Genomic DNA, 26,612 nt, shown 5'->3' with positions numbered 1-26,612 from the left:
TCTTCATAGCCTGGACACTGTTGGTCCCATATCACCCCTCAGTCTGGGGACATTTTGGGTACAAATGACTCTTGTTTGATTGGTGTCCTTGCGTCTCGGTGGCCTCCACCCTGGTGGTGAGACCCTGCCCAGTGATGGCAAACTGCCTCTCACCCTGGCTGTGCTCCCTGGAGGGTGGATGGAGACCCGCCAGTCCCCCCCACCCAGTTCTGGGTGCCAGGGCCTTGGAATAACACCCCCCTCTAAGCCTGCTAGCTCTGTGGTCAGGAGCTGTCACCCAGCACCAGCCGCCATCTCCCCAGGACCCGTGGAGGGAGCCACAGTGAGTGACCCGTGGTTCCTGGTGCACCTGGCCTGAGACGTGGTGGTCAGCATGTTCCTTTCTGGGAACCAGGGAGAAAGACAAGCCAGTGGGTTGTGTTCCAACTCTTGTGTTTGGGTTGCTGACTTCTCAGCCACGGGCCGTGAAGGACCCGGGAGGGCTGCCTGATTGGCCAAGGTCAGAGCTACAGCCTCTCCCGCATCAGGATTCTGGGCACAGCCACGCCGGATCAAGTTGCACCGTGGAGCATGAGTTGCTGCCTCCCAGCCCCCCCAGCTGGCACGCTCCCTGGCAACCAGTGAGTCTGCCAGGTGGGGTGGTGGGAAGCAGGGGACCTGTGTCCGAGCCCTCCTAGCCCATTGTGGTCAGCCCCTGCAGCCCACCTGTGCCGTGTCCATCACGGTGGCGGCAGCCTATAGGCCTGGGTGGTTTCTGTGCACAGGATGAATGAGACCAGCCCTGAGCATCACTCTGGCCCCTTCTCCTGTCCTGCCACTCAGACTCCCAGCGGAGGTGACGGCAGCCGTGGCTCCCTGCCCACTCACAGCTCACTGGCCATATACCTGGACGGCAGCATGCAGGGCGGGTGTCCTGCATCTCTTCCCATTGGAGATGCCCCAGAGGCACCCCATTCTAGCCAAGCTCAGAGCCGCTTGCTTCCAGGGTGTTCCCCCCACCAAAAGCCCCGAAGGGAAGATGGAGTCATTCATGGGGAAAGTTGGGTCACATCATTCTGAGGGCAGCCCTGGGCTCCCGTGTCACCCCAACCCCTCCCTTTCCCACAGGGCAAAGGGAAATGCTGGGGGAGGTGTCGGCCCCCAGCCTGACTGCAGCCCCTACCACTGCACTGGCTCCGTGTACCCCACCATGGCTCCACCTGCCTCCGTCACGGCTGTGGCGGGCTCTTCCCGGGGTCTGCCTATTGGGCGCCCACCGTCTTTTGCTGGATTCCTCCCAGAATCCTGCCAGCCACCCACCAGTCTTGGGCTCAGGCCTGCCTTATCAGAGGGTCCTGCAGAAGTGTGTGCAGCCACTGCCTCCCAGAGTCTGAGTGTTGGGCCTATGGTGGGGTTCACGCAGGCCCGGGACGGGCTATGACCTGGGTGGGACCAGCATGGGCGAGGCACGTGGTCACCAGCCCAGGGGTGTCCGAACTTGCTAGCTCTTTCTTCAGCCCCTGTTCAGCTGTAGTGAAACTGCACTGATGTGCATGAATGTTCCAGTGGTGGCTTCGGCTCACTGATATCCCAGAGCCTCTTTCCTGTCAGGTACTTGTGTTTGCAGAGCCCAGACTTCTGGAGTGTCTATTCCTCCACAGCAATGGCGGGATGGCAGTGCCATTGACAGGCAGAGTTGGAGGGAGGCTCTCATGTGACACAGCCCCGGCATGGTCTGGAGGAGGCAGCGTCCGGGCTGCACGGTGTGCCGGGGGGCCGGGTCTCCTCGGGGACTGGTCCTGAGCAGGCCTGCCACTTTGGGAATGAGAATGGTCCCCGAATCGCCACCCCGCCTTTGTTTTTGACTCCTTGGCATGAGGGGAAAGACTCAGTAGGATCCGTGCACTCTGGCAATGAGATGTTTTAATTGTATCTTAAAATAGGATTGCGATAAAAAAACACTGAAGTGTGACTAACCAGTTGTATTTAAGGAGGGCCGAGCACAGTCAGCCGGGCAGGCCCATGAAGTCTGTCCACTCCTCGAGCCACAGCCCTTGGCCAGCGCACCAGAAACTGCATCCGCCCAGCCCACCTGGGAGCCTTTCCCAGGTGCAGCCCCGCCACGCAGGGACAACAGGAGGGTTGCTGCCCGGTTCAGTCGATTGATCACCATCCCAGAATCTGTGGGTTCTACAGGAAAGGGCGGGAAGGAGCTGCCCGCCCGCTGCACAGTGTCCTGGCCCAGGGTGACCAGCTTCTGGTTCCCCAGGTGCCCTGCCTGCCGGGAGGTTCCTGGGGGCGCTCAGTGGATGCTCCTGGAGCAGGAGAACGTCATGCCCCAGAATTGTGTAGCCTTGAGCCCCTGCCCCAGACCTGCTGGTGGGCTTGCTCAGGACCGCACCTCTGCTGAGGGTCCCAGGTGGGCTTTCCCACTGTGCCCTAGGCAGGGCGGAAGTGTATGTGGCCTCCCAGGACCCCCAACAGCTCAACACTCACCTCCCCTTCGCAGGAGGGAGGGGAGGGCACGTAGTAGGTGCTCAGCGAGGGTCTGAAGAGCCAAGTGCCCACAGGGCCATGAGAAAGGAAGACCGAGGACGTGGGCAGTGTGTCCTTGGCAGAGCCAGGCCCTCCCATGAGGCTCCAGGAGACCATTGGCTATGGACTACTCCTGCCCTGTGGGTTCCCAGGACTCCTGTGCTTCCCACCACCAGAACCCTGAAACATGGCCCCCAAGTGTGGAGCAGAACCCGAGCACCTTGTCAGGATCACAGGGCCTGGACGCCTGGAGACAGAAGCCTTGGGAGGGGCTGAGTTCCTGCCAGGGCCATGGGCACTGCAGCCACACGGAAGCCAGAACACGGGTCGGAAGGGCCAAGTGTGACGCCTGGAATCCGTTGCCTCTTCCTCTCTTGCTTAATTACCGGCATGGCAGTTGCAGAGTTGAAATGCGGCTTAAAAAGCCTTTGTGAGTAATTAGTGTCAAAAACACAAGATCTACAAAGCCATAAACTCGCAGCTTGGTGATATTACCAAGTACTAATTAAAAAAGAAAAAAGAAAATCTCCTTTCATGATCAGATTTTCAGCCTTGCCAAAGATGAAAAATAAGGCAATTTGCAGATGATACCAACGCCAAAAGGGTGAGGGGTCGGCACAGGGACAGTGGCAGGCATGTGAGGGCTGGGGACCTTGAGGGAGCACCTGCAGTCCCCAGCGGAGACGGAGAACCTCCACTCGGCGGCAGACACAGTCCCGAGAGAGGGGGTCTCCTCCCAGTGGAACCCCGCACACAAGCAGCGGCCCCTTGTTCCGTGGGGAGGGAGACTCAAATCACACCGCCATCCGGGTGAGCATCAGCGTGACTGTGGGGGTGGAACTTTCTGGAAGTCCATTAGTCACAGGGATAGTTCTGGCCCAGAGCTAGTGAGACGTGCCTGGTGCACAGCACCTTGACTACACCGGCCTGTGCGCCCTCGGGCCACCAGTTGTGCTCGCCAGCAACCTGTGAAGTGCGGGCTTGCAGGAACAGCCCGGCCCAGCCGGTGGAGGCAAGAGGCTACAGCTCAGACCAGCATCAATGTCCACAGTCCAGACTGTCCTGCAGATGCTCAGGCTCCCCCAGTCAGGTGACCACCCCCCTTGTCTGGCCTTGGTGTCCTCTGGACCGTCCTGTCCACACTGTCGGGCCCAGGACTCCTCTCTTTGTGCCCCGACCAATGTGGGACCTGGAGTCAGTGTCCAGCAGTGCTGGCGGAGGGAGGCCCCTTGGGCCCAGCAGGGGAGAATTTCCCAGTCCCATGCAGGTTGCTCTGTTAATGGTACAAGACCAGGCATTGACACCTCTCCACACCCCCAGGGCCCTCAGCTGCTGGCTCACTGTAGATTTACGACACCCCTGCTGCCGATGGACACACACGCTGTGCCACGCAGCGTGAGGACCCCGTAGCATGTCACAGGCATGCAGAGGAGCCTGGAAGTCCCAGCGGAGGGCCAGACTCAAGGGCTGGGCACACAGTTGTTCTGCTGGGACAGCGGACGGTGCCTCCTGTGACAGGACCGTGCACACCAGGCGTACCGGGAGGGGCAGGCAGGTGTCTGCGTGCCAGGACCACCGTCCCCTTGTCCCCCTCCAGCTTTGTTCTTCAGACTTGTTTGAAGTGTTCTCCATTCTTTGCATTTCCATATTCGTTTTGGGCTCCTCTGATCCACCTGTACAATCCAAGTCTCATAGGGTTTTGGTTAGGGTTTAACTGAGCTCCTAGATCCATTGTAACAACACCGGGCCGAGAACAGTTTCTCTCCGCACTAGCTTATAGCTTTGTTCTCTTTATCCCCGATTACTATTTTGACGCTATTGTAAAAGGTCTGTCACCAGTGTCAAAGCAGTTTGTTTTTGTGTATTGATCTTTTATTTTGCACGCTTGCTAACCTCGTGTATTAGTTCTAGTAGCTGTTAATACATTTGATTAGATTTTCTGCACAGACCATGATGTTGTCTTTGAGCAAAGACAGTTGCACTTCTGCCTGTCCAAACTGGATGCTTTTGTTCCTTTTTCTCACCTTATTTGCTTGGCTAGAAGCTCCAGAGTGATGCTGAGCAGAAGTGGGGAGCTGCGCATCCTTGCCTGACGCCGGAGGGCCAGCGTTCACGCTCAGGCCAGTGAGGACAGTGTGGGGTGCGGGTTACCCCCAGGCATCGTCTGTCAGGCTGGGAAGTTCTCTCCAGACCCTGGTTTGCTGAGAATTATTGTGGAGAATGCTGGCGGGCGTGGACCCTGCTTTTTCTGCATCTGTTGAGATGATCGTCTGGCTTTTCTTCTTCACTTTGTTAATATGGGGAATTACTATGATTGCTTTTCTGATGGAAAACCAGTCTTGCCTTTTGGATAGACCCCACTTGAGTCTACCCCACGTGCCGCACTCTGTGCCAGTTACTGGGCACACGTTGCTCCCTGTTCGTTGAGGATCTCTACGTCTGTATCCCTGAGGATTACTGGTCTATAGTCTGGTTTTTTCCTTGGAAAGTCACTGTCTGATCTTGGTATCACAGTGATGCTGGGCGCACAGGGGCGCTGGAAAGTGTCCATCCTCATCCGTTTTCTTAGAGTTTATGTCCAATTGAAATTTCTTCCTGGTGTGTTCGGTGGGATTCTCCAGGGGTGCCACCCAGCCATAGAGAGTTCTTCGAGGGAAGGTTTTCCGTAGCAGGTGCAGGGCCGTCCGGGCTGTCCATCTCCTTTGTGGTGAGCTTGGGCAGCTTGTGTCTCGCGGAGACTGGGTCCGTGTTAGCTGAGTCGTCAGGCCTCCCAGGACTCGGTTGCCGGCTGTGGTCCCTGTTGCCTTCTCGACACCTGTGGGACCATGTGCGTCCCTCCTCTGTTCCGCGACCCCATCAGGTGTCTTCTCCGTTTTGTCCTAATGAGCGTGGCCAGACTGTGTCTGTCTACATGAGACATTTCGGGCTGTGTTGTTTTTTTTGTGTGTGTGTGTTGTTTTTCTGCGTTCTATTTCATTGATTTCTGCTTTGATCTTTGTTTCCTGTCTTCTCATGTTGGGTCCAATTTGCCCTTTTCATTTCAGTTTCTTAGGTGGAAGCTAAGTCACTGATTCGAGCACTTTTCTTTTTTTCTCATGTAGACAGTCAGTGCTAAAATTTTCCCCCAAGTGCTGCTTCAGTCATTCCACAGATTCTGATATTTTGTTCTTATCTTCATTCAGTTCAAATGACTTAGTGGTCTCCCTTTTGGTTTCTTCTTTAACCCAGAGGTTTCTTAGAAGTAGGTTACTCAGTTCCCAAATATTGTGAAAATTAATACAGCAATTACCTTTCTGTTACTAGTTCCTGAATTAATTTCATTGTGGTCGGAGAACATACTTTGCAACATGAATCCTTTTAAAGTCACTGAAATTTGTTTTAAGGTCTAGACTGTTGTCTCTCCAGGTAAATGTACTTGAAAATAATGTGTATTCTGCTGGAGGGCTCTCCTGTAAATGTCAGTTATGTTGAGTTCTTTGATAATATTGTCAAGTCTCTTATCTTCCATCTATCAAAATCTTGCCGATTTTCTATCTTTTCCGCCAATTAAAGAGCGACAGGCATTGACACCTCTGACTGTAATTCTGGATTTGTCTGTTCCGTCTCGTATTTTTGTCCTCTCTCAGTCGATGTATAAATCAGTGCCTTCATCGTTTTGAAACGGCCTTTCTCCCTCGTGATCCTCTTCACTGTGAGGCCTACCCTGTCCGATGTCCACATGGCCAGTCTGGATTCTGGCTAACATGCAGGGGGCAGAACCCCTTCATCCTTTTCCTTTTAAGCTCCTCGTGTCCTCACGCTTGAGGTGTGTTTCTTCGGAGCCACGTGTGGCCAAGCCTCGCGTCTGTGTGCACTGTGCGGCCCCTGCCTTCCCGCTGGGCTCGTCAGACCATGCACGCCGGCGCCGGTTCCTGCTCCGACCGGGCTCCGACTGCCAGCTCACCGCTCCTCTGCGTGAGGTGAACCGCTTCGTACAGACTCGTGAGTCTCCTTTTTTGACCTTGTACCTACGATTCTTTGTGATTTTGTGGGTTGCAGCAGGATTTGTTCCGTGCATCTCAGCCTTCACGCAACATGGGGCGTGAGAACCCCATCGTGCCCGCCCAGTCCGCATACACCCCGCTGACCCGGCGCTCGCCTTCGTGCTGAGTTCGCTCCGCGCAGATGCTGAGCCTCCCAGCACGGTGTTAGGTCTGTGGTGTGAGTGCTCAGCTGTCCTTTGGGGAGATTTAAGTGACAGCACATGTCGTCATGTGTCATTTGTGGAAGGGACAGGGCCCTCTCCTGTCTGTACTGCATGAGCCCGTGTTTCAAGCTTCATTGTCCTGAGACAGTTCTCACATTCTGAATGACACGTGGGTGGAATTCTGGGTTCACGGGTTTCAGTTTTGCTGTTCTTTGTGGCATCCCCGGGCCACATCCTTGTGCCTCTGCGGGCCCGGGGCTGGCTCCCTCTGACTGTGTAAGGTGCTGACTGACCTGATTTGAGCAATTGGATATGACACGCCTCCGTGTCATCCCCTTCAACTCCCTTTTGTGCTTGGGGTTCGTCGGGCTTCTCGGATCTGCCAGGTCGTAGTTCCCCTCACGTTTCAGGTGTTTGGGGCCATTCTTTCTCGAGGCTACCTCTTCTGTCATCCTGCGTCAGCCATCTGTCACCAACGAGCGTGGTGGTGGGTTCCTCCCAAAGGTCCACACTGCAGCTGCCTCGCATCTCTTGGCGGGGACCAGTCTCCTGAGTGCGCTTGCAGAGGTGTGGGTGATGCCGCCAGCCAGAGGCCCCCTTCGATCCTCGTGACATGGCAGCTTGCCTCATCAGCTTGCCATAACAGGAGCGAGTTAACGTCCACGCTGGGAGCCGAAAGCCACGTGCCCCGTTACGCTGCAGGGCGTCAGCTCAGAGAGGTGAGGTGAGGAGCCACGGTTCTCCTGGAGCCCGGGTTTTCGGCAGCGTCCCTCTGTCCCTGCACCACTCAGTCACTCTTCAGAAAATTCAGTTGCCCCATGAGCCCCACACACAGGCATTCCGCCTGGCCCAGCCTGGCTGGACAGGAGACGAGGGGCTTCCTCCAGGTTCTTGTTTGGTCACGTCCTTGCACTTGAGGGCCGCTGGGGTCCAGCCCATCTGACGGATGAGGTCCAGCCGGCCCAAGCTCTCCCAGGACGCTGGGCCTTCAGACCCCTCCCGTGGCTCCTTGCACTCGGCCCTTGGCCCCCACAGTTCTCCCCACCTTCTTCCCATGACGGTGTCTGTGTCCCAGGACTCCCCGCATATTCCCACCGCGCCCATGGTCCTGTGTGCGCAGGACCAGGAAGGAGGCCTGGGCCAGGAGTGGAGAAGCGGGGCAGAGCCTGGCCCTGGGCTCACGGGCTGAAATGGGCGAGGCTGCTGCAAGGACCCTGGGTCCTCGAGCCCGCCTCCGCCCTGCTGCCCCTCCCCCGTGAGGCTGCAGGAACAGCTGTGCAAACTGGAGCGCCGGAGGAAAGATGCGGCGCCGTATAAATAGGGGAATAATAATAACCGCGGGCTGGAGACGGATCTGCAACTGTGGGGGCGCCTGGCCTTGCCCTCCCCACAGATCACGCTTGGGAGAGGTCGCCCCTCGCCGGGCCGGTAATTCCAGCACCGCCGGTATAATTAGCACATGCAGCATTGAGACGTTTTCTCGGCACAATTAAGCAGGGATAATTGGGTGAGCTATTTCCCCGCGTGCTGGACATTCTCTCTGCCAGCGCATTCTCTGGAACTTCATGCCGGGACAGCCTCCTCAGCATTCTGTCCAGCTTGTCCTGACCCACTTGCCACCGTGTCCCTCTGCCTGCTGGCTCACGCGGCGGCGTCTGCCCAGCCTGCCCATGTTGGTAGATCCCTGAGAAGAACAGCCTTGCCCTGCCCTGAGGGACACCAGGGGGTCAGGACGAGCCGGTGCCAGAGCCGGGGAGGGGGGGGGGTGTTGTGCAGGGCATTCTGGGAGCACCTGTGGGCAGCAGTGGCCAGAGTGACCTCTGCACCCAGCTTGGCCTCGAGGGTGGGGGCAGTCGCAGTGGACAGGGAGGGAGACCAAGCCCACAGAGTAGCTGGTGGCCTGGGGAGGGCCGGCAGGCTCGGGGTCGGGGGCTGGGACAGGTCTTCTAGGCAGCAGGAGCAGCTGCGTGCAGGCTGGGAAAACCGTCCTAGGGGTCAGCATGGAGGAGGAGTCCCATCTCCCCATGCAGAGCACAGGTGGGCCAGGTGGCAAGGTGACTGCCACCACGACCCGCGGCCGCATGGCCCGGGACACCTCGGGGTAGGAGGCAGCTGGCCTTTGCATGCCTATAGGTGGGGTGCTTCTGGGGCTGGCAGCCAGGTGCCCCTCCAGGGCCAAGCTCACACTTGCCCTACAGACCAGCAGGTGGCCCCAGTCCCAGACACAGGGCGTCCCCACAACAGCTGGGTCTCGCACAGGGCCGAGCCCCAGCCTGCCGGTGTGGCCCCCACACGTGCGCATGTGGCAAGGATGGTGTGTTCTCAACTCCTCAGCTTCCATGAATATAATTTAGCTAGGCCTTTTTCTGATTACAGTTACAACGTGCAGTCACAGAAAAATCTGGGAAGTGCAGAAAACCGTAGAGGCCGTGTTTCATCTCTGCTCTCCGAGCTACTCGCAGTTACGTTTCATTGTTTACACACCCTTTCTGTGGGTGTGAGTGTGAACAAGGGAGAGCGTGAACCACCGCGGTGCAAGCTCACGGGGCTTTCTCCACCCTGGAAGGCCAAGGTGCTTTCCCGACGGACGAGGTGCGGCCGTCTCCCCAGATCACTTGTAAGCACGTGACAGATCTGGGGCCATGTCAGAGTCTCAGCTTGAGAAACCCAGACTGTCCTCTGAAGTGGGGAGTGCTTGGGTGTTCTTGCAGCCAGATCCATACAGTATGTCTCCTCTAGCAGCTCCAGGAGCCGGTGTGCGCGTGCAGCCCAGGTGCACGGGCCTGGTGCTTGGTGGGGAGGAGGCTCGTCCTCGTGGTGCCGCTGCGGGGCTGCCTCTGTCCCTCGTGGCCTGGGCTCTAGCAGGTCACCTCTGTGTGCGTCCCCACGGGCTGGGAGCTCTCACACACCTGACCTCTCTGCTCAGTCACGGCCAGTGTACACACATGACCTGGGGTTTGACAGAGTGCCCAGGGTTGCACAGCTTCCTGGTGTAAAGCCAAGGTTGAAGCTCGGTCTGACCCAGTGCGGGGCCTGGGTATTGGGCGGCACCCAGAGGAGGCTGCCCCGGTGGAGGGGTCCGCGGACATAGTTCAGGTAGTGTCTCAGTGTGGAGGCACTTTTCACTCCCAAAGGCCCGGGATGCCCATGAGTGGTGGCGGGAAGGGGTGTGGGCAGGAGCACGGAGCATGGTCAGTGCTCACTGGCCCGTGGGGAACACCCTGCCCTGTCCCTGTGTAGCCACCCCACCTGGGACCGAGCTGCACAGTGTGGCTCTGCCTGAACTGGCCTGACCTCCTGCCACGCGGTGGTCCCCAGGCTCTCGTCCCTGCCCCTCCCCTCCCTCCTACATGAAGGCCCAGGAGCAGCGCCGATGACCAGGCCGAGAGGGGAACGGCCACACTTCACGGCAGGCAGGGCCGCCTGGGGCTGTGTCCAATTAGACACAGTGTGTAACCTGCTGCCCACAGATCTGTACGTGAGTCTTCATGCCACTGGAGACAGCCACTGATCAGCCTCCCCCGGCCCCTGCAGCCACGACCATCCCACCCAGAGCCGGTGGGAGCCGGTGAGGGAGCCGAGAGCCGGCCTCTGGGCATCCGAGCGCATGGGCGGGGTGAGGCGGCAGGGCAGCGTGGGGCTGCTGTCCGTGCCTCCCCCGCTGCCTGTCCCGACTGCGGCCGCCTCATGCTCGCATGTCCTGGGGATACAGTGGACCCAGCGTCCAAGAGCCTCAGATGTAAGGCTGGTTGTCCCCGTGGCTGGTGCTGTGCAGGGCGCCCGGCTCCACCCCACCTGGCGGCCCCTCGCTGCGCCTGACATTGCCGGAAGGGCCCAGACCCAGGACTGGCAGCTCTGGGCCCCTCATGAACCTGCAGTGCGTCCTCCCAGGTGGGCCTGTCCTCTCCTGCTCCTGGCTCTGTCAGGAGCAGACGGTGACCGTTTGCCTGGGGTCCATCCGGTTTGTCCATCTCTGTTTTTTTTGGTTGTGCTTTGGGGTCTAGTCTGAGAATTCTTTGCCTGGTCTCAGATCTTAAAATGTTTCTTCTCTCTGTTTTAAGTATTGTTGTTGGGTTTGTTGTGTTTTTTTTTTTTTTTATGTTTAAGTCTGTGATAGATTTTGAGCTAACTTTTGCATGAGGTGTGAGGTTTAAGTCAAAATTCTTGCTTGTCTAAGTAGGAACGTCCAGCCGCCCCAGAACCGCGTGTGGAAGGGGCGAGCCTCCTCCCTGCGTGGATGGCTCCTGCCCTCCTGTTGGGGGTGGTGGGTGTTGCTGGTGCGGCTGTCTCCAGGAGCTCTGTGGCGTCCCCAGAACCAGGACCACGCCAGCCCCACGCGCTTGCTGCTGGCGCCACTCCGGCCTGCGGAGGGGTCTCATGGGGAGTGGCTGTGGGGTCTGGCAGGGGCTCTCCTGCGGCCCCTCCTGGCCTGTCATCCCAGCGGCTCACCCCGCCAGCCTGACACAGAAACGAGGTGCCCGAGCTGGGTCTGGTCATCTGTTCCGCACGTTGCTGGATTCGACTGGCTGAAATCCAGTGAGGGTTTTTGCGTTGAGTTCATGGGAACCGCGTGTGTGGACTCTTCCTTCTCCGCTGTGCGTGTGGGCGTCGGTGAAAATGCTTCTGCGCAGGACGCCTTCCCTCTGCTCTGTTGGCTGGAAGGGACACATGAGGTGGTGGTAGCTCCCGCTTACATATCTGATAAACTTCCCCGTGAGACCATCTGGGACGGGAGCCTCCTTTCCGAGGAGCTTCTTAGTCACAAACTCCGTCTCTCCGGCGGCGGTCGGGCTGCTCGGGTCTCTGCTTCATCTTGGCTGAGTTTTGCTGCCCCGGGATTTCAAGGGATTCCTCCGTTCCCGGCTGTCAGATTTACGGGCATAAACAGTTTTTCGTAGTGTTTTCTTCTTATTCTTGTAACAGCTCCAGGATCTCATTTCTGATTTTGGCAACTTCTGTCTTTTCTCTTCCTCCATTAATTTTTTTGCTGTTCTTCAAGAGACCGGCCTCTAGTTTCAGTAACTCTCTCTCCTGTTTTTAATTTGTTTATTCCCCTTGATCTCGACTCTTCCCTTCTTCCTCTGGTCTCCCGAGGTAGAGCCTCAATGCCCGGCGGACCCCCCCTTCTCTAGCAGGGCTCCCAGCACTCCGTGTCACCCATGGCTCTGCCCTGTGCACCCCACAAGGCATGATGGCACGCCGTATCCCATTGGGCCCACTGGCCACGGAAGTGGGCCATGTGACCTCTCGTGTCTCGTGCACTGAGCTGAGGTTCCTGAGTCACTGTGACATGTGCCGCCTTCTGTTTTCAGACCCCAGGGTGTTCCAGGTCGTCCTGCATTACCGCTCCCGGAGGCGATGGGACCCTGTCATGACAAGGTGCGATGCCACAGTCTCGCAGAAACGATACTCAGGTCCCTGTGTCCTGAGGGAGTAGCATTTCTGCTCCCTGTTTTATAGTTTTGTTGCATTGTGCATGTCTTGTCTGTTCAGATCAGGATTTGGGGACCCACCCCTTGCCGTGGGTTCATCTCTGGATTCGTCCTGATTCTTCACACATGGGACAGTCGTCGGTGCCCTAAGCAAAAGGTGACCTTGCACGTGGCAGGCAGCCCCTCATGCTTAGGCCCTTCCTGCAGGGCTCACCACCCCCTGCAGTTGGGGGGCTTGGGAGGGGACCATTGATGGGAGCTCTTGTCTCTGCTTTTCAGGCAGACAATCCTCTTCTCAGGGCATCTCATGAGAGGAGTGTCGCAAAGCGTCTGCCAGCTGGGATGCCACAGACTTGAGGGTGGCCAGACTGCATTTAAAAAATCCGTTTCGAGCCAGGCATCGCATGAGCACCGCACACTTCCCTTATACTGACCCGCAGCGGCAGAACCCTCCGGCCCATGACGCCGCCAGCTCCCCTGCACTGACCCTTCCCCACAGACACATGCCATGGTGGACAGACCTGCTCAATGAGGTCTGGGCCGATCCTTCCGAGGGAGGCCCTGCCCTGCCATCCGGAGGGAGGAGGAGGCCCCGCGGCGAGGCCTGGCTGAGGTCTGGGCTGCTGGAACGCCTTTCGGCCAGCCGTGGGCAGCACAGGCCTCGTTGTGGCACAGGGCCCCTCACGCCACAGGGCAGCTGCCAGCCACACCACAGCCTGTCACTCCCGGACGCCGGGGGCAGAGGAGGCAGAGACACAGCCGTCAGCCCATAAATAATTCCAGCCGCAGCCAACACGTCTTACTGGGCAATTTGCTTTTTAAAAAATCACTCTCTAATTTTAAGTGAACAGCCCCTAATTAGAGTGATTTACAAGGTACCTGGGGACTGGGTGGTATTTGCACACAGCAGAGCCTGGCAGAGATGGATTCGCGCCGCGAACTCAGGGGCACATTCTGGCAGCCACATGGCGCCACACCGAGCGAGGACTCGGCCCTTCCGACCGTGGAGTGGGCAGGTGCGGCCAGTGGCGGCTGGTGGGTCGCAAACGCTTGGCTTTGCCTTGACTTGGGTTGAGATGAGAACATGGCTTTGGTCACACCTCCTTCTAGCCCACCCAAGGCCCGGGGTCTCCAGGGCCCCGGGTACAGCCAGTGTCGCCATGTACCTGGCATTCTAGAGTGACCGTCGGCGCTTCCTGAATACCAGGCCTGTGGACTTGATGCGTCCGGGACGGGCCTTGTGCTGGCTCGTTCCGCTGTGCTGCTCCTCAAGATGGGGCTTCGGGGTTGGAAGCCACGAGGGACGTTTGATGCGTGCAAACAAAGCCTGGTCCATGTCCGCAGCCCCGGGGGACCTGGGGAGGCACGCAGAGAATAACATTCTTCGATCTGAGCTGGTGGAAGACCACCTCCATCCTGGGGGCAGGGGTCCCGGGCAGGCCCGCCGTGCAGAGTGAAGGTCCCCGGTTTAGGGGCTGGTTGTCCCTCAGCTGCCGAGCCAGGAGAGCGCCGTGGCCTCCCTCACCTCCCCCCCTGCCCTGCGTTGGCTTCTCCCCCCGACAGCTGCAGAGAATCAGCCCCTGTGACATTTAGGGGAAGAAATCCAGATTTGAGCAGAAGGCAGAAATGAAAGGATTTTCTTGGTAAAAGGTCAGAGTGGTTTCTCTTACTTTTGTTTAAAAATGGTTTGTGTTGAACTCTGACAAGGCTAAATGTAGGAGTGGACAAGGGAACAGGGTTGGCTGCTCAGGGAGGGGGGAGCAGTCTCAGGAGGGAGCAGAGGCCTGTCTGCACTGCAAACCAGTACAGGGAGCACTGGGGGACACTCCGGGCTCGTGGGAGCACTGGCAGAGGGCAAGCTGAGCCCTCTTCGGCTCTGGGCTCTCGGAGGGAGCGCACCTCCCTCTCACAGGCCGGTCCAGGCCTAGGACCCGAGGCATCCACAGCAGGGAGCAGGCGTGGCAGGGGTGGTTCCCAGGGGAGAAGGCTTTCCTCATGAGAGCTGTCCAGGAAGGAGGGATCCTCCATCATCCAGAGTGGGGACTCTCCAGACAGGGGGCAGCGTGGTCCTCAGGGCAGGCAGTGGTCCCCAGCCCACCCCTGAGCTGCCCAGGTTCCATGTGCAGAGTGGGAAGGAAGTTGTTCTTTTGGGGGTGCTGCCCCCCAGTGACCCTACTCAGCTCCTGACACCCCATATGCCACCCCGCCGTTGCCACTCACCTTGCTGAACGGGGTTGAAGGGATACAGGGTTCTGTCTGGCAAACAGTCACACCTTCCTTGGCAGTGCTCCCAGCCCACCCGGCAGGCAGGAGCCCCCAGACACCCCCCAGCCTGCTGCCACCAGGGGGCATTCCTGAGGGCTAGCGACGGCCCCAGGCGCTCCTACTCCCCAGGCTCAGCTCCCTGCCAGGTGGGGCCCACAGCAGAGCCGGCAGGGTGCTGTCCGTGGTCAGGCAGCCTTCCCTGCTTCTGGGAGTCTCCCGGGCACTGGGAATCCCCTGCCTAAGTGCTCAGGCACCCTGAGGTCTCTGTCCACACTCCGGCCCAGAATCCCTGGCTGTCCTCTACCCCGTGTCCGGGAGCACCTGGCCCGGAGAGCTGGCGTTGTGGCCCAGGCCCAGCTCTGCCCAGACCTGCCCCGTGACCTGGGGGCCGGGGGGGGGGGCAGCTCTCGGGGCCTTGGTCTCTCCCCAGTTGCACATGAGGGCCAGCTGGTTTTGGGGAGCCCTGCCCTGGGCCCCACACAGTGCTTGGAGCTGAGGCATTTGGAGGCTGGTCTCAGTCACCGTGGGACAGACTTGTCTTCTTCCACACCCTCTGCAGCCCTGAAGCTGGAACCACACACACACACACACACCTGTGTTCTCTGGGACTGCCCGGCCCCCCAGCCCCCTGACAGCCACTTCCTAAAGGCCAGCAGGACTCTAGACTGCTGCTCCCTCACTACACAGATGGGGAAACTGAGCCAGAGGGGTATTGTCAGCAAGGCCACCTGAGCGGGGTTACGATCCCAGCAGTGCTGCCTGTGGGAACCCCCTCTTCTGTGGCCAGTATGGTGTGATGGGGAAGAGATGGAATGTGAACTCGAGAGGCAGCCCCGCGCCCCACCCAGTGGCCAGTGCCTGCGTGGGCATGAGGTTCCGGCTTGGCCTGCATCCCCTGGGCTGCAGGAGGGGGTGTCGGCACCCCCAGAGAGCTTCGCAGCCTTCCAGCATAGCTGGGGAACATGCAGGCAGCTGTCCTGCGCCGGGGTCTGAGGACGGGGAGGGCTGGATGGGACAACCGGGAGGAGCAGTCTTGTAGGTCCCACAAACGTGGGTGAGACCACCACCCACTGCGAAGGGGGAGACGCCCAGCCTTGCTGGGCATGGGGGCAGCGCTGCACCTGTCTGACCCCCACCTACAGTAACCCTCCAGGGGCATCATAGGACAGGGTCTCCACTGCTCCCTGTCCTGTCATGGGGGGGCCCGAGGGGAGGGGAAGGGGCAGCCCCAGGCCGCCACCATGCTGACCGCTGTCCTCCCTGTGTCCCTCCTCCCCTCGCAGGCCACGGGACCGTCGGGCGCCAAGATGCAGCTGCTGGAGACGGCGTTCTCGAGCTCTGTGCAGGAGCTCATCGAGCTGCACCTGCTGCGGCAAGACAGCATCCCGGCCTTCCTCAGTGCCCTCACCCTCGACCTCTTCAGCCGCCAGACCGTGGCCTAGCCTGCGCCCAACGCCCGGCGGCAGCTGACCAGTCAGCTCCACGGGGGAGGCAGGCAGCCACTCCCCCGACGCCCCCAGTCCAGCTCCGGGGCCACACACTGGCCCTCCTCCCAGGAGCCCTGTGGGTGTCCCCTGGAGCCAGCGGGTGGCCGAGCTGCCAGAGAGACAGAGGAATCCACCCTCCCCCACCCCCAGTACGTGCGCTGTGGCAGGTCCAGATGAGGCCTGGGGGCCGTGTGGTCTCCCCTCCCCAGTGTGGGCTGCTGGCCGACATCCCTGCTCCTCATGAAATAAATTTTGCTCCTTGGCCACCCTGCCTGTCTCGCTGTGTGTGTCTGAGCAGACAGGCTCGCTCTGCCAACCCTCCATTTGGCCCCAAGGCAGACACTGGACACCAGGGGGCAGTGGGTCGCAGCCCAGGTGCCACCATCGCCTGCACAGGAAGTGGAGCAGGTGCTCAGATGGGGCCGAGTGCCCACAGCACCTCCCGGACTCCAGACTCCAGCCACCTGCCTATCATGTGGACTGGTGTGCGGCCTCAGATCCTGGCCAGGAAGGAGGCTTCAAGCACCCGCCCGTGGAAGCCCGGTTGGGACTCACCAGGCCTGTCATGGGGGTGGGGTCTTCTGAAACCCCAGGCCCCCATAAAAGAGTCCAGCCCTTCCACAGTCCCATCCTCGGTCTAGTGCCCTTGGGACGAGCAGTGTGCACACCCGGGCACCCAGGGCTCAGTTTGCTGCAGGCCAGTCTGGGGCCCAGCGACAGGGGCTGCCTGCTTGGGAAGGGGACCACACTGCAGGTTTGGGAGGGACTACGGCCTCTGTGCTCATAGCTCTGGGCGTGAGAGGGGGCCCGCCAACCGGGGGCCTGGAGGCCTGGGGGGCCTGGGGTGGGGTCCGCCCCCTCCCCCGGCACAGGAGGTGGGGGTACAGAAGACGGATTGCCTGGTGTGGGAGGCCGGAGCCCCACCTCATTGACATGCACAGCTCGGCACGCCAGGCCTGTCAGCAGTCATGGGGAAAATGAGTCCTGACGTCAGCCACCCCGGTTCTGCATCAGTGGCGCCAGCCCGTGGCCGGGCAGCCTCACCACAGGCACACAATCATGCTGTGCACTGAGCCCGCTATCTGAGCCCAGCAGAAGCCAGGGGAGTAGCCTCAGCACCCCAATGCTGCCAAGTGGTGGGTTCTGAGGCCCCTGGCAGCAGGGGATGGGGCCAGACTAGGTCCACCTACTCCCTGGAGCCCAGGGGGCACGTGCCCTGTGTGTCCCCTCTAGGTGCACATCCTGACCCCCAGCCCTGGCCTCCTGCCCCCCCATCCCCAAGTCCCCATACGCAGCAAAGCTGAAGGAGACCAGGGCCATTCAGCTTTGGAGCTTGGACTGTGGACATGGGCCTCAGAGACAAGGCCTGCCCCGGAGCCACCACCAAGGTCAGCTGCAAGTCCACCAGGCTCTCCTGCTGGGCCCCCAAGCCCCCTGGCTCCTTTGATCACAGTACAGCCGGGGAGTGGGGGACCTTGGCTCTTTCCACTCTTCAGATGAGAGAACAAGCCTGGTGTGGTCAAGGGGCTTCCAGGCCATGAGCCTGTTGGAATGGAGATTCTGGCCTAGTGTGGCGGACTTCATGCCCTGCATAGCCCGAGGTGACCTCTGTGGCCCTGGCACCACGTGCTGCGAGCCCCCAGCATGCTCACATCCGCCACACAGACGACACTCAGAACCCCGCTCCCCAAGCAGGAGCCAGCAGCACCTCCGGACCAGCTCCTCGTGGGGCATGGGGAGAAGACTCCTGGGGGTCCCGGCTTCAGAGTGGACCCATCCCCTCAGATCTTTGTGAGCAGCCACTGTGTGCGGGGCTCTGTTCTAGGCATGGGGGACATGCCAGCCCGAGCCAAGCCCCGGGTCTTATCCTGCCCACCAGCAGCCTTCAGGGAGGTGTGGGAGCCCTTCTGCTCAAGCAAGTCTGTACGTACCAGCACCATCCCTGTGGTGGGAGGGGGCTAGTGCTCACTGAGATGGCTTAGGAGGGGGGTCCAGCTAGGCCCTGGCAGCAGCTGGGACCTCAAGGGATAGGCCGAGAGATAGGACAGAAACTTTACCTCTGCCCAGCAGACAGCCAAGGGAGTGGTGAGCACCAAGGCCCAGGGGCCCCTTGGGATGCCCCACCAAGTGGGTACTATTGGTTACAACACCAACCTGGGCAAGAGAGGAATGTTCTGGAAAGCTTTGCATCAGGGCTGAGGAATTGGCTGCATTGGGCCACAGTCCCTCCTCCCACTGGCCATAGGACACATGGTCCCATGGCCACCACCTGCCCAACGCCAGACATGCCAGGAGGCAGCAGCCCCTGACTGCAGGACTCCACTGCCATCTCTGTCCAGGATCCCTAACCCATTCCCCAAGGCTCTTGTCACCTCTCCAGTTAGGGTGCCCGCTAGGTCTCAGCTTGGCGGAGCCTTGGCTGCAGGGTGGGCACCAGGCGCATTTTGGCTTGGGTCCAGATGCCCAGACATGGGCCTCATCCCGGCCACAGCCCCTAACTTCCTCCCTCCACAGAAAGAGGGTCTCCAAGGCCCCTTCCAGCTGCAGAGCCCACTGGGGCCCAGCCTGCCCGCCCAGCGCCAACACAGGGCTGGCCGGCAGTGGACCGTCACTGTTTGATGGCAGGGTTTTCCCTTCCCTCCAAGGCCCGCGCTCCCGGGTTTGATGGGGAGCACACTTCCCGCCGACACCCCCAGCCCCAGGTTGGCTCAGGCACCTGCTGCTGGAGTTGGTCCAGGCCCCGTGGAGCCACCCACCCGGGGAGCCGGGGAGGCACAGACAGCTCACGGCGTGGTCCTAGCCAGGTCCCAGCCACCAGGCCACGAAAGTTCTGGCTCTTTCTGGCAGATCCCCACTTCTGCCAACTCATTAGTGGGCACCCGACGCTAAATGGTTCTTAAGCCGCTAATGACTAATTTTAAGGGATTAGTGCCACAGCGATAAACTCTAATTGGCAGGATGTAACAGGATTTGAGAGCGACAGGGCCCCTTCCAGCTCCTTGGAGGCTCCAGGGAGGACAGCGCCGCCTGCTGGGGTCTCTGCGGGACCCCCACCCCCACTGGCACCCAGTCTCCCTCAGCCATGGCGTGGGGACCACACCAGCAGCCCTGGGGGCTGTTAGAGGTGCAGGTTCTCTGGGCCTGCCTGGACCAACCCGATGGGAATCCACATTTGACCAGAGGCTGCAAAGCCTGGAAACCTCCTAATTGACAAAGCTCCCTCCCACCTGGGAGTTCTTCCCCACCCTGCAGCGACACTGGGTCCAGAAAGAGCAGGGACCTGTCCTGGGTTACATGCCCAGCCCTCCCAGCCATGTTCTGCAAGACCCCAGCTCCTGGGTCTGCCTTGGACTGTTTCCCTCATGGTTAAACGTCACCAGGACACCAGGGCCAAGCAAGGTCCAGGCATGTGGACGTGGGGGACTGTGTGTCCATGCACGCCTGTATGTGTGTGCCTTTGCATGTGCGTGGCTATGTGCTGTGTGTGCCATGTATATGCACATGCTCACATGTGCATGGCTCTGCTCAATGGCCTCTTGTCCTGCTCCAGACCAAAGAGGAGCAGAGCTTTGCCCAAAGTCACACAGCACAGGGGCTGGTGATGGAGCATGGGTCCGAGTGCAGCTGCCACTCGTCTTACTGAACAGATTTTCAACGCACACAGAGCCACCCTTCAGCCCGGCCAAACCCTTCAGATACGTGGACGGACGGCACATCTAACGTGCGGACACAGGGAAGTAGGCTGGATCAGCACGGCGGGTGGGGTTGGCGCAGTAGCCATGGCTTCTAAAACTTCCTTGTTCTCAGGGACTCATCTTGGAGGTTTTCTGTGGAAGCATCTACTGATGCATTTCACTGGGGCTACGCTGTTTTTCTTCCTAAAACACTTAGGAAGTTTTATTGAAAACAATAATGTACAAAAACACCCGAGTCTCATTTTAAATTAAAATTGACAGCATTTCTCAGAACTGTCATAGTTCTGAGCCATTTGGGTCATTCTGTTAAAAAAACGAACAAAAGCCAAAACAAGACAAACAAAAGAGGAACTAAGTCCCAGACTGAAATTAACAAGTCCGTCTTGCTCATAAACCTTCCTCTTGGGCTTCTGGTCCCAGCCCCATGCTCAGCTCCAGACTCCCCAAATGTACCTTTTGGAGAATGAGTGGTGGTTTGGGGGTGGTTTCTAACTGTCACTCTTTCTGAGACCCGGACTCCTCAGACCCGCCGGTCCCATCACATCTTGCCATCCCCACGTCTCGCCTAATCAATCCATGCCCGTGAGGGGCTGAGTTGTGTTCCGCAAATTCAAGCCCCAGGACCTTGGAACATGATGTATTGGGAGATGGGGGTCTGGAAAGAGGAGGTTAAGGTGAAGTGAGGTCACACTGTCACAATGATTCCAAAATGTCACTTCAATGTGTGATCCTCATGAATAATTAAGGAGATGTTCGTGTTACAGTGCACTACGTCTGGGCAACCCAGTGTTGTCTTTTGTGCTCATCGCCTGCTTCCATGGGGACAGGACCGGGTCTCGCACCACGGGCCCCTCCAGGCTTCCTGTGCTCGCAACATGGGTCAGACTGTCTTTGTCTTTAATTAATAAGACAAGGGGATGTCCCAGCAGGTCACCCTGGAGTTCATGGGGACTCAGCAGAGCCAGGAAGCGGTGAGCGGCATCCCCCACAGACCAGGGCCCTAGCAGGGTGACTCAAGGCAGGTTCAGTCCCTCTAGGACCCTCCTCCCCTGGAGCCCAGCTGCCATATGGTGGCCTGGAGGACTCCCAGCCTCCTCCCCACGGTGAGCCTCAGTCTCCACATCCAGAAAATAGACTGACAGCTGGGGGCCCGCCCAGAGGGCGCCAGGAGCCACTGGGACCTGTCCGGCTGCTGCCCCCTCCACCTGCCGGGGCTCCCTGTGTGGTCTCGTTAGTATAACACCGTAATTAGCTCAATTACCAACAGCCTTCATGACTTTTTTCTTTTTTTTTTTTTAACTTAAAATGGAAATTAAATTTTGCACCAGGTTTACAGGCTGTTAACGGAATTCACTAATCAAACCCCAACACCAAGTCCTTGAAAATGAGAATTTAAAAAGGTCTGCATTTGCATATTCATGTTTTTAATAGGGTTCAGAAGGTATATTTGCAACTGATGAAAAGGATTAATTAAACCTGATTTGCATTGGTGGCGCCTCTTAACCGCTTCGGGGCTGGCCTGTGTGTGACTGGCCTGGCCTGGGGGTCCGGGTCCCTATGGCTGGCCGCTGCGTAATGAGCCAGGCTCGGGGAGCAGGACCCTTGCCCCCACATCCCTGGCTGGAGGCAGCGGTGGTGTTTCCTGCCTAAGAAACAAACCTGTCTGGGAATATTTTGTTCTGATTCACGCCGGTCTTTGGAAGACATTTGGAAAGTCTAGGAAAGTCTCAGATGTCACTCCACCACCTAGAAACTTGTCACGGTGCCTGCGGACCGTTCCCCTTGAGTGTGTGTGCACACATGTGTGGCAAAGCTGCATCTGCAGAACACCAGCCACAGGGCTATCCCGAGGAGGAAGAGGGTCCCCCACCTCCTGGGGATGCTACTTGTCCAGGACAAGGAGGTGCCATGGGTCCGCGGGTGGTGTGAGCACTGCTTGGAGCGGGAGCACCACCCAGGTTCCCGCAGCTGGTTGCAGGCGGCGGCCCCCGATGGGGATGGACCGGCCCCCCGGCCGGCTTCACTGGGGTGGACACAGGGAAGACGTGAGTTTGAGAAGAACCCAGATCGTGTTGGCGAGGCCGCTGGAGGGCATGTCCTTTCTGTGTTTCTGGAAAGTCCCCGCACCCATGGAAAGGCGTGAGAACAGCAGAGAAGAGGCACCGCGGGCAGCTGGTGGGTCAGAAACCATACATAAGGCTTTTCTCGCACTGAGAGACACCCTGCCAACGGGACCACACTCCTGGCGGGGCGCAGCCTTTTCACAAAAGCACACAATCACGTTCCCATATCTCTATGCTGGCGGGGGGCCTCGGGCCAACGGTGGTGTCCTCACCGAGGCCAGAGAGAGCTCTTCAGCGTCCCCTTTGTCTCATCTGGACACAAGCCCCACGGCCCGGTCACCACCATCACCACCTCCTGGAGGGTCTCTAGTCACGCTGGGGGTCCCGCCCTCAGCATGAGAATTTGGGGAAGACAAAGACACTCTGCCCTTAGCACGTAGGTTGGTCCTGGTTGTGAGGGCGGTTATAGCGATTGAAACAAATCTGATATATTTAGCTAGCGATTTTAATTAAACATTTAGAAGCATTTGATGAAAGTTTATAATCAATATCTAAATATCTGGGAAATTTTATTGGTTAATTTTTCTGGTTGGGATTCATTAATTGTGCAAGTGTTTAAATATTTAGGGAAATACGGTTAATAGATGTATCAGATAAGCAGTATCAGACACCATGCAGAGAGCAGAGACACTCCTCTCCCCTAGAGACGGCGATCCCGCTAGGAGGGGAGGGGGTTCCCGTGACAGCTCATCTGGGCGGCGACCACCTGGGCAGAGGCCCAGGGCGGAGCTTGCTTCTCAGTGACAGTGCCCGTCCCCTGTGTCTTCATCCCCAGCCCCGGGTTCAAGAGGGGACATGATGTCACATAGGTCATTGCGTGGGACACGGTGTCCCTCTGAGCATGGGCTCCGACCACACTGGGCCCAGCAAGGGCTCCTGGGGCTGCGTTTCTAACCTGTGACTATGACTCGGGACAAAGTCTAGGGACGGGAGGCCAGGGAAGGCGCACTGGGCAGGGTCTATGTGAGGGGAAAGAGGACAGGTGGGCGGAGGGACCCCTGACCCCACTTCCCAGCTGAAGGAACCCCCAGGTGAGTGTCAGACGAACCTCCAGGGCATCTGGGCTGGAACGGGGACTCCCTCCAGAGGAAACAGGTGAGCGGCAGGTGTCCGCCCTTCAAACCGGGACTCTGAATGGCAGTGCGGCCCGACACAGACGGATGGGAGCCGCGGTCCCCACGTCGGAGTGGGTGCACTTGGCGGAGAAGGAAAGGGAAGGCCGCACCTGCTCAAGGCTCTTCCTCGAAGACGCGGTCCAGCCAGCAGAAGGCTCGAGGACGCCGAGAGCCCCCGGATGGCAAGCCCTGGTGCAAGGCACTAAGGCGGTATGAGTGAGCGCAGATGTTGTTGGAAGCCCGTCCCGCGAGCAGCAGGAAGCATGACTCACTGATCGGGCCCGGAGTTGTTCGTGATGCTTGGGCGTAAGAAACGCTCTGCTTCTGTTCTTCATTAATTCAGTCGTGTCCTAGGGGAACCTGTTGGGTGAGACGGTGTCATCTGGGGTGCACCGTGGGCCGCGATGGGACCCTCCCAACACCACCACGTGGAGCTGGAGGGCTTCCAGGTCCGCGACCACACCTCTGCCCCCCCCAGCTCCCCACGGCCTCCTGCTGGGGTCACACACACGGGAAACAGCACATGACTCAGCTTGCTCTCGCGCTCGCGGCGTGGGACCCACCCGTGTGATGCCTCTAGCGTCCGAGCCCTGTGCTTATGCCCTTCCACCTCTGGGCCGGACGCCCCCGTGGGGACGCTCTGAGCTCGCATGTGTCCCTTCACCTGCCGCGTGGACGTGGGCCCAGGATGACCCAGAGTGAGTCTCCTTGGGCTCAGGACTGACCGTTTCCTTAGGGTTTAATGAGGAGCAGAATGCCAGGTCCTGGGAGAGAAAGCCCTGTTATTCCCCAGGGCGCCAGCCCCCCACCCCCGCCCTCCCCGCGCACCCCGAGCCGCGCCCACGGCCTCACGGCAGCCCAGGCCCCCGAGGGGTGAGCCGGCGGCTCACTGGGCCCCACACGCCCTCCGGGAGATGCTCTTCCCGCCGATGTGCCACTCGTGTGCGGGCTGCGTGCCTCCACGTGGCCTTCCTGTGGCTCTGGACGCGCTCCGCCCCACCCCCCCTCCGCGGGTGGATCCCCCGACACGGCTCCTCCCACTATACGACCCGCTTTTCTCCTCTTTATGTCCTTTTTCGATGAACAGAGTTCTCGATGTTAATGCAGTTCCCTGTACGAGTCTCTCCTGCGCCCGGCCGGCCCCGCGTCTCTCCCCGACCCGGGGAGGTGGCAAAGACGAGCCCGCACTGTCTTCTACCACTGACTGTTATTTATGGCGAGAGACAGAAATCCAATTTCATTTTTTCCACACGAATAACTAATTGTCTCGGCGGCGTTCGCCACGGGGCGTCCTCTTTCCCGAGTGGCCCTCCTCCGCCCACGCCCTCATAAATCAGGCTCCTGCCGGCGGGCAGGTCTGCGTCGGGCTCCGCTCCTCCCCAGCAGCCACGGCGTCCCCACAGAGCCGTCTCAATTACAGGCGACCCGCCCCACGAGGACAGCGGCCCTGGGATGTCAGGGGAGGCTTCCGGCTTCTTGTGAGGACTCAGGGGTGCTATGTCAAAGAGATCGCGCATACGGCCTCAGGGTGACGACCGCGGGGGCCGTGGGCAGCTGGAGCCTTTGCCCGGGGTGAAGACCTCCGGGTCCATCCCTGTTTACCCAAGCGTTTCCATGGTGTAAATTCTTACTGAAGCTTAAAAATACTAGTAAAATGCATACATCGTAAGGGACCCCCAGCACAAAACATCCTGGGAGCCCGACCCTTGCAGAAGCTGGGCTGCTCCTGGACTTTCTGTAAACAAAGTTCCACGGTGTGAGCTCGCCCGTGTCTGGCTCCTTTTCCTCAATGTCGTGCCCGGGACCCCGCCAACCACGATGCCCCGAGCAACTTTCATTCCCCCGAGCTTCTTGTGACAGAGGAACATCTAGCGGAGCCGAAGGACTTGGACAGGAAACACAAACAAGCCTCCCCTCGCATGAATGCTTTATCACGTGTCTGTCCGTCCCTCTTACTAACGCATCTCAAAGGAATCCCGGGCAGCTTCGCATCTGGGAGGCCAACTGGAATGCCCCCCGGATGCTGGGGTTTGGTTCCCCTCGAAGCAAAACGAACACACGAGATGGAAAAGCCTTCAGTGACAAATCAGTACACGTGTGCCACCCAAGCCCCAACTGTGCTCAGGACATTCCAGAAACTTCCCTCGTCCCCTTCCAAATCATCTTCCTGCAAGCAGCCCTCACCCTTCTGTTTCCACCAGCTTCGTCGCGATGTGCCACGGTGGCGGGAGCAGACGGTGTCACTGGGATGATGCCACCCGCGGAAGTGGAGGGATCGTGACCTCCGGACACTTACCCCGTCCCTCACCTGGGGGCAGTGGGAAGATCCCAGCCGGGTTCGCCCCGTGAGAGCGTGAGGAACCTGCCGGCCAGCACCATCTTTCCAACGGCACCTGTTCCCTTGGTGTCCTGGGTCACCCTCGCTGATCCCCAGTGTTCCAGCAATTTTGTTACTATTGCATTTGTCCCCATGGCCGGTGGCCCGTGGCTGACTCACGGACGGCTCAGATGGTGGTTGGCGTTTTCTAGCAGAAAGGATATACATTGTGTTTTTAGACCTACTGTCCTTGTGCCCTGGCTAGAGGCCGTGTCTCGGAGCCCGGAGCACTGCCTGGGCTCCCGTGAGCCGTAGTGTCTGCTGGGCTGCGGGGGCCGGCGCGTGGCGAACCTGGGTTCGCCCACTGTCACTACCACAAAGAACCCCGCCGTAGGGGCAAGCAGTGACTCGTCCATTCTCTCGTGGGCAGGAGCTGGGGAGGTTTCTCATGCTGCCCTTCAAGGTCGGGACCCCGCAGAGACCTCGGGTCCCCTCCTTCGGGCGAGTGTTCTGGGCGTTTCTGCAGGGGGCGTGCCTGGCACCACCAAGTCCAGGGAACCTGTATTCGGCCTCAGTTAGCGTCCCCAACTGCGGCCAGAAGGGTCCGGCCACCCCTACTCTGCGGACAACAAGCGTCCTGGGGACTCCGTGTCCTGGGGACTCCCTGTCCTGGGGACGCGTGGCATCCGTCCTGCTCCTCAGCCACCCTCCTGAGCAGTATCTCCTTGAGGTTTTGATTTGTGTTTTCCCGCCCCGTAAGGAGGCTGACGGTCTTCGACTGTGCTGGTCACAGGCAGCCTCTTTTAGCCAGTGCGTCTGCAAACCTCACCCCACCCCCAGAGCCAGGTGGCTCCATCTACCTGCGAACCCCTCCCCCCCAGGCCAGGTGGGCTCTGGCTAACGGCTGGTCCCAGGCAGACGAGTTGGGACAGGATTTGGCTGATCTGGCGGGACCTCTTCCCTCTGCTGGCAGGAAGCAGGAGGCAGGAAGCAGGAAGCAGGAAGCGGCCTTTCTTCCATACTTAAGGGGAGAACCAGGTAGGACTCGTGGAGATGAGGCTCTCACGGGACTGCGGTCCCCAGAACGGGACCCCAAGCGTCACCACGCCACCTCTGCCGTCAGCCCCTCGCGCCCAGGTGTCCGCCGCAAGCTGAGGACCTGCCCACGCCCCGGTGAGTTGTGATTCTCTGTCTCCCGCGGGGACCTCGCTTCTCGGCCGGATCTGCGCGTTGCTGGTGCTGTTTGCTCAGCTCCGCGTTTGCTGCAAGGATGGGGTGGGGACGCGGAGCCCCCATGTGCGTGTGGCCAGACGTCAAGAGGGGTTCTGCCTGCTTTTAAATCGGGTTATTTCCCTTTCCCTTACCGATGTGGGGGGACTCCTCCACACGATCCGGGACGCACACGTTTTGTCAGACGTCCGTCCGCGTTCCAGATTGCGGGCTTGCAAACTTCTGGACGAGCGCAAGTTTCTCGTTGT

At 59.3% G+C, this 26,612-nt stretch overlaps 1 protein-coding gene across 6 annotated transcripts in view; it reads left to right on the top strand.

Moving 5' to 3' along the window:
* Window positions 1-16,153, top strand: part of MAD1L1 (mitotic arrest deficient 1 like 1) — a 311,419-nt gene extending 295,266 nt beyond the window's left edge. For 5 of the 6 annotated variants that reach the window (XM_059155782.1, XM_059155781.1, XM_059155784.1 and 2 more), the window contains one exon: window positions 15,681-16,153. In XM_059155782.1, coding sequence (XP_059011765.1) covers window positions 15,681-15,839 — 159 coding nt within the window. In that variant the 3' untranslated portion in view covers window positions 15,840-16,153. Of the gene's footprint in view, window positions 1-12,012; window positions 12,080-15,680 lie in introns of all 6 variants that reach the window. The other variant, XM_059155783.1, reaches the window with a different exon arrangement.
* Window positions 16,154-26,612: the final 10,459 nt, after the last annotated feature.

The sequence above is a fragment of the Mustela lutreola genome, chromosome 17 (genome assembly GCF_030435805.1).
Source record: "Mustela lutreola isolate mMusLut2 chromosome 17, mMusLut2.pri, whole genome shotgun sequence".
In the NCBI taxonomy this organism is placed as follows: domain Eukaryota; kingdom Metazoa; phylum Chordata; class Mammalia; order Carnivora; family Mustelidae; genus Mustela; species Mustela lutreola.
This window is presented reverse-complemented; position numbering and strand designations above follow the sequence as displayed.